At 33.6% G+C, this 7,767-nt stretch overlaps 1 protein-coding gene and 1 long non-coding RNA gene across 10 annotated transcripts; one reads left to right on the forward strand and one right to left on the reverse strand.

Annotated features, from left to right (window-relative positions):
• The first annotated feature begins 275 nt into the window (after positions 1-275).
• Positions 276-3,319, forward strand: LOC140864802 (F-box/LRR-repeat protein At3g03030-like). 8 transcript variants are annotated; one of them, XM_073269178.1, is made up of 5 exons: positions 276-480; positions 695-795; positions 1,044-1,655; positions 2,290-2,433; positions 2,736-3,319. In XM_073269178.1, exons 2-5 carry the CDS (start codon positions 739-741, stop codon positions 3,036-3,038), a joined length of 1,116 nt encoding a protein of 371 aa, XP_073125279.1. In that variant the 5' UTR covers positions 276-480; positions 695-738; the 3' UTR covers positions 3,039-3,319. The 8 variants fall into 8 exon arrangements, with proteins under 8 accessions (XP_073125279.1, XP_073125284.1, XP_073125280.1 ...); XM_073269183.1 differs by having other exon boundaries at positions 695-744; XM_073269180.1 differs by having other exon boundaries at positions 296-408.
• A 2,580-nt stretch (positions 3,320-5,899) lies between these two features.
• Positions 5,900-7,451, reverse strand: LOC140866218 (uncharacterized). 2 transcript variants are annotated; one of them, XR_012144821.1, is made up of 4 exons: positions 6,981-7,451; positions 6,552-6,612; positions 6,254-6,277; positions 5,900-6,143 (listed from the first exon to the last, which is right to left on the reverse strand). It is a non-coding gene; the product is annotated as an uncharacterized lncRNA (long non-coding RNA). The 2 variants fall into 2 exon arrangements; XR_012144820.1 differs by having other exon boundaries at positions 5,900-6,612.
• Between the last annotated feature and the right edge of the window lie 316 nt (positions 7,452-7,767).

Below are 7,767 nucleotides of genomic sequence, written 5' to 3' on the forward strand. Positions count from 1 at the left end.
GAAATTATCATTGTTGACATCATCATGTAATGAAGTTACGAACTTCATCACACAAACATCCTCGCTCACACCATTGAACATGTTTTTTTTTTTTTTGAGGAAGCATTTAACATGTTCTTAGACGAGTATTAACATCGTTACTGGATGTCCTTGCCGGCTTGAACAAAAAAATGTTCAAAAATCAATTTTAAAATTAAATGGGCCGTCAATGAGACACATAATATCATTATAAAATAATGGCAATTCGTGGCCCATTCCATGAACGCAATGGGGATTCACAGACACACACATTCTCCACTGTCTTCGGGCAAAGAGCTCGCGCGCATGGTGGAGTTTCTCACAACAGATCAGTTTTCGGATTAAGACACCAATTAGGGTTTCAATTACTCTTCCAATTCGAGCTTTCTGGTTGTGAACTCTACGAATTTTGTCATGCTTCTGATTTTATCTCTTAATTGTTCTTGTTTCAGGACTCGGAAGGTTGTTGAACTTTACCTGCTTTTTTTTCTTGCTTTCTGCGTTTTATTCTGAGAAATTTGATTCTTGTATCCAATATATATTCTATTGTTCTTAAAAATGTTGATTGGTCCAAGATGCGTTAGGCTAGCTGCTTCTCTTGTGGCATTTTATTGAATTATTGGGTGGATAGGATTTGATTCAGTAACTGAGTTGTATGGTTTCTTTAACGTTTCAGTTTGACTTTTAAAATGGAGGAGGAAAGCATTCAAATTGACGGTGATGAAGGTAAGAAACCTAGACTGGATGATACGGAGTACCAAGGTGAAGACATTATTAGTAAGATGCCTGAAACTATTATCTGTCTGATTCTATCCCTCTTGCCCACGAAAGATGTTATGCGGACTTGTGTTCTATCGAAGGATTGGGAATACAAGTGGACAGGCATTTACAATATAGACATCAATGATGTACAGCGGTTTTCACTTAAGACTACTAGGAAGACAAGTGTTGTTAACTTTGTGGACAGGATTTTTATTCTTTCTCGGAACGCTAGCTTGAAAAGGTTTCGCCTTTTGTGTCAACAGAAGTACGATGCACGTCGAATGGTCACGTGGATATCTGCTGCATTGATGAGAGACGTTGAGGACTTGGAGATAGTTTATAATTTTGAGGGTGTTGTTCTACCTCGTTGTCTCTTTGATTGCAACTCATTGACAAACCTGAAGCTACAGTTGCCTTGCACTTTCAGGCCGCTGCCAAAATGGCTTTCTAAAGTTAAAGATCTGTATCTTGCTAAAGTTGAAATTCTAAATGAGCATGCTCCTAGTACTAGCCGGCTGATGTTTGATTTTCCGTTCTTGGAAAAGCTTGAGATAAGAGAGTGCAAATGGTTGAAAGTGAATTTTGTGGAAATCAATGCTCCGTCCTTGACTAAGCTCGTCGTGTACTCCAATGTCTTCGAAATAGAGAACTTCCAGATGAGGATTTCTGGTGCCAAGCTTGTGAAATTTGCAGTTTATGGCATTTCTCTTGGCATTTTTGATCTAAGTGCGTCATCAGTTTCTTGTGTGTCGGTTGATTTTATGAGTTATGCTTGTGATCTTCAAGGAATTAGAAGGAATGGGCAACACGCTCGGCTCTTACTGAAAGGATGCTTGGGTTTAAATCATTTGCAACTGTTAACTGATATCATGGAGGTTAGTTTACCAAACCATGTTGATTTTATCATATTACATGGTGGATACGTTGCCAATAATCATATAATGATGTAGTCAATACTTGTTGCATTCAAGCTCTTTAGCATCCTGAATTCCTGATACCCACCCAAAAATTGAAGTGAAAAAGGTGGCTTCACTACTTGACAATTTTGATATCGTAAAATTTAGTGAACGCTGAAAAAAAATTTGAATTCATTTTCTATATCTGATAATATTGATAAGTGATAAAATTTACAAAGCTAATGAACCGAAGTAAGTTGGCATGCTAACGACAAAGGATACAACCTCGTTACATGTGTATGATCGCTTGAAGATCTTGTAATTAGCATTTTTCGACAACAGTCCGTTGGTTTATGTTATTGCAGTGACTGGAATCGGATTCATACTTAATTATAACGCCTTCTTCTTTTCTTGTTGTTGGCAGCTATCTTATTTGGTTCAATAGAATATGAAATTAAATGAAGCCTTCTTTTTTCCTCTAATTATAACATTCGTTTATTGTTTCTTATAAAAAAAATTATAACATTGGTTTATTCGCGACGGTTCAATAGAAAATGAAATTAAATGAAGCTTTTTTCCCCCTCTAATTATAGCATTGGTTTATTTGTGATAGGTAATCGACCAATCAAAACAAGGGCCTCCACTTCCAAAATTTAATATGCTAAAACAACTAGAAATTTCTTTGAGGTGCAAAATTGAAGCATTTCTGGAGTTACTTCATTCAACACCATATCTCGAATGGCTCAGGTTAAATACGGTAAGTTGTCAACCTTTATCCGCCTTTTCTTTGGAGAAAATGTTTGGGTGGATCAGATGCCTATGATCAGCGACTATTGTTCCCTTTATAGAATGCAAATCAAATTAAATTTTTCGTGTGTGATTTATAAATTTTACAATGCACCCGATTTTTGTTTTCGTCTTTGTCTTGCTTTTTCGATATGAACTTTTTCATGTGTGATTAAAAATTTTTACAGTGCACTCGATTTTTGTTTTCATCTTTGTTTTGCTTTTTCATATCAACTATTTGCCAAAAAAAAAATTTATCTTCCTTTTCTACAGTGGGATTGCGACGATTATGATTATGATTTGCTAGAACCAATACCATCATGTATTGTTTCTCACCTCAACGAAGTTGAATTTAATGGGTTCAAGGGGTTCAAGCCACAAGTTCATATGGCAGATTTTTTCTTGAAAAACGCCACAGAGCTGAAGAAAATGTCGGGGCTCTTCAGGAAGAAATGTGAAGAGAGACGAGCGGAAAAAAACTTTTGGGCTAGACTGAAAAAAGTATTCGGTGATGGCAATTTTCAGGTGGATTCTGAGGTAAAAAACATGACTGATTTTGAACGATCGTTTGGATGAAAAAAGGGTAAATCTGATTTTGTTATGGAAACTTGTCGCGCAGCTGACGTGAGTAATCTGCTTGTCCCAAACTTGGTGTCAGAAATATTTATTTTATTTCATTAAAAACAAACAAAGTGACATGTTATAGAAACTTAAGAGTTCAGACCACATTTTATGAAAATTGGTGGGAAATTTTTGTTCTATGTTATTGTTCAAAACTAAAACTAAGCTACGTAAATGTTGAGAATGTAACCAAAATTTTACATTGAAAGATCATGGATTAATATATGGAATAATATCATAACTTTTGGACTTTACCCGTGACATCACTAGAATGGTATGATATCACTTTAGGTATAGACTCTCGTGATTTTATTTTGGACTTCACTCAAAAAGCCTCTATGTAGATGGAGTTATCATTTCATTTATTAACACATGATATTTCTTTTGATATTCCAATATGAAATTTTGGTTGTATTCTCAAGCTTTCACCTCCTTCGTTTAAGTATTTTGAGTTTTCCTCCCAAATGGATGGATTCCTCCCGGTCTTAATCCCACATGGATGGATACCTCCCACATGGATTGGGGCACACGCCTCGTATGAAAAATCGGGAGCATCACCGCCTCGAGAGTTTATCACGGATTTTTATTGGGAGCGTTCACCTCCTTCATTTAAGTATTTTGAGAGTCTTTTCACATGGATCGATCCAGACCATGGTAAAAGACCTCTTACCAATAGAGATATCATTCCATATATTAACACATATATTTTCCTTGATATTCCAATGTAGGACTTTTGGTTGAATGCCTAACAGACCATATTCTATATATAGAGAGAGAAATTTTCAGTTGTCCAACCAATGATCCCCAACTCGTTCCCGACGACTAAATTCGGTACCGTGTTTTAGTTATGCTAAAAAAACAACTAAAGGTCGGGGACGAGGTGGAGAAATATTGTTGGGCAGCTGAAAAGTCCTCTCTCTATATATATATATATAAATTTTCAACTGTCCAACCAATGATGTCCAACTCGTTCTCAACCACTAAAACTCGATATCGTATTTTAGTGATGCAAAAAATAAAAAAAAACAACTAAAACCCGGTATCGGATTTTAGTGGTCGGAGACGAGTTGGGTAGGAATGGTTGGGCAGCCGAAAACTTATATATATATCGGATTTTAGTGGTCATGGACCAAGTGGAAAAACATGGTTGGGCAGCTGCATTCCTCATATATATATATCATTTTTTTATTTAGTGTAGGAAAGACTTCTCATGGAATGAAATAAGGGTAAATTCGTATTCAGTACCTAAACCCAAACACATATACATGTTCAGTTCCCTGTCAAAAAAATGTTTGTTTAAACTCCCTAGTTCCACATTTTTTTATCGAATGAAAATCGATACAAAACATTAAAAATAAGGTACGAATACATAATATTTCATTACAAAACATTGAAAATATGGTATAAAAATAAGATTTTGAGTATAAAACCTGAACATTTTTATTAATAAGAAAAATATGTCATTAATATTAATATTTTTTAGTATTCAAAAATCATATATTTGTATCAGATCTAACACATTTCATACTCAAATATCATATATTAGTGGTCTATTTCTGATATTTTGTACCCATTTTCATCAAAACATACAATTTGTCATTAATATCAATATTTATATATATATTTGAATATTCAAAAATCATACATTTATACCACTTTTTCAATGTTTTGTACTGGAATATCATGTATTCGTACCTTATTTTCAATGTTTTGTACCGATTTTCATACGAGAAAAAATGTGGGTCCAGAGAGTTTAAACAAACATTTTTTTGACAGAGGACTGAACATGTATATTTGTTTGGGTTTAGGTACGGGATGTGAATTTACCGATGAAATAACCTACCACTACAAAAAAACTGAGTTTAGCCATGACCAAAACCGTGGCTAAATTAATTTATCCACGGTTTTAGCCACGGTTTTTGAAACCGTGGTTAAATCTACCGTTGTTAAATTTAGCCACGGTTTTGTGCATGGCTAATTTAACCACGGTTTTAAAAAAACCGTGGTTAAAATAGCCACGGTTTTTAAAACATCGTGGTTAATTTAGCAACGATTTTTAAAAAAACCGTGGTTTAAAATAGCCACGGTTTTAAAAAAATCGTGGTTAAAATAGCTACCACGGTTATTAAAAAAAACCGTTGTTAATTTATCCACGGTATTAAACCGTGGCTAAGTTAGCCACGAATTAAAAACACTTAGCCACGGAAATAAAAAAAATCGTGGCTAATCTAAATTTGCCACAGAAGATCAAATGCATAAAAACTAATGAAAATGTGTATCAAAGATAAAAATCTCCCAAAACACATAAAATCAAACAAAGAAAAAATAAAACTAATCCCACAACACACTAAACATATGAAAATTATATACTTTAACATTTAAAATCTAAATACATAGCTAAAATAGCATACCCATAACCTTATTGTGTGAATTCTCTGAAGCAGCAATACATTTTTAGATAAAATGATATGAGCCATTCCTATATTTCATAACCATTAGTTTAATTCCATTCAAAATTTTCAAATAAAATGATAACCAGCAATTCCTAAAATCCTTGGCATGCACATAAACAAACCGAGTCCAAATCCAAATAAATATTAGGGACAGTAAAAAAAAAATTGATTCTTAACTTAGAACATGAAACCATACTAAATATATACACCACTGAATTAATCAGATCTACCACAATTAATCTCAATATAGAAGGTAAATGGTAATGATAACTAGACAAACAAAACAAGACAAAATAAGCTCCAATATCATCCACTGAAATGTATTAAATAAACTCGTCCTAAAAATTCCAAAACGCGGCAAAATGAAAAAGAAAACAACTACTACATTCTAGCTTCAATTAGAATACAAGAGAATTAACTTGTGCAGTCAACAGTAGTATCCAAAAATACATAATGCAGAAAACATGCAATGTGCTTGAAGTCGAATGATTAAATTATACAGAAACCTTATCACCTACCGAAAAAGAGAGTTGCTGATGTTCTATCATAATTCAGATTGATGCAAAAATTTAGGAACTTCGATATAGGGCTGGAGACCAGAGTCAGTCTAAAAAAAGAAATGTAGAGGTTAAGCTTTCAGAAATGTAAAGGTTAAGACAAAACTTAAAATGTAAAGATGTACCAAAAACTTGAAATTATAATATCATAGAAATATACCTTGAACTCGACCGACGATATAATCTACAACATAAACGATATTAATACATCAATATAGTATCATAAATGAGTTGAAAATAAAAATGAAGACCACGGAAATACTTTTATCTCGTTCGTCATCAAGTTAGTTATATCACAAAGAACAATAGCTAAGAAACATTACGCAGCAGTAAACTGAGCCAATTGATATATAATCCAGGACTAAACTATTCGTACAACAAAATTTAAATCAAAAACTCTGAATAAATTTACAAGATACATGAACATGTTTAATCATTACTTTGATTGAACCTAGTACCTGTAAGCCAACAACACCACCAGAGAAACTTCCCATTGTGTGTCCTCCAGATACATCGGTGCTGCAAGGGAAAAAAATGCGAATAAAGCATACAATAAAATTACTGAAAAGGAAATGTTGTATCAAGATTTGGAAATTACGCATCCATAAACAGTCCAGCATCACAAAACCCATATAATTAAAGGATACTATCCAGAAATGTTGTTTTCATGGGGTGATCATAATTATTTTAAATTTACAGAGCATAAACATTACTGCAGTTTAATAGTAGTAAGTTGCTCAAAATGCATAAACATTGGCATAAATGTACCTTCCATCTGTTACCATGCCTAAATGCGAATGTGACATTTCTTTTGGCTTACCATTTAAAACTCTCCTATTAGATGATTAAAAAAAATCACTCCCAGATTTGAGTATTTCAATGCTTACCCATGGCTACAGAATAGTCAAAGTTCTCAGCAGCAGGTTTACAATATGCACAGTACGGGCAACAGTTTCACAATGTTGATGCAAGCTAGAATAATATATCAAAGAAGGCAACAAGTGTGTATGCAACAATCCAAATAGCAGCTCCAAATAACAAGCTCAGTGCCAGACCGAGCTGAAGCCTTGCGATTCAAACTATAATCGAGATCTCCAAGCACTAAGCAACCTTCTCCGGATGACGATATCCTTATCCGATGACGCACGAAAGTGGTGAGAAAATCGAAGGGAGAAGAGGGGGAATCTGGTTGGATGATTTTGGACAAATATTACCTTTCCAGCTTCATCAGATGGTTCTCCGGCGTAAATGGCGGCGGATCGACGGATGAAGACGGGGGATCGAGGAGGACGGCGACGAGAAGGGTTTGGAGAGAAAGGCTGAAAGGGTAATCGCGATATTGCTGTATACGTGTTTGGGGAGAGAGATTGTGCACATATATATATATATATATATATATATATATATATATAATATTTAATTAATTAATAATAATAATTAATTAATTAATAACTAATAATTAATTAAAATTAATAATAATTATAATTAATTATTAAAATATATAAGTTTAAATAGCCATTAGCTAAAATAACCACAATTTCTCAACTCGTGGAAAAAATAATCGCTATTTTTTAAAAATATTTTTGGATAAACCGTGACTATAATAATATTTAAATAAAAAAAATTTGACTAATACAAAAAATTAAATATTTTTATTAAGTAATTATGATAATA

Source organism: Henckelia pumila, chromosome 4 (assembly GCF_033568475.1).
Source record: "Henckelia pumila isolate YLH828 chromosome 4, ASM3356847v2, whole genome shotgun sequence".
Taxonomy (NCBI): Eukaryota; Viridiplantae; Streptophyta; class Magnoliopsida; order Lamiales; family Gesneriaceae; genus Henckelia; species Henckelia pumila.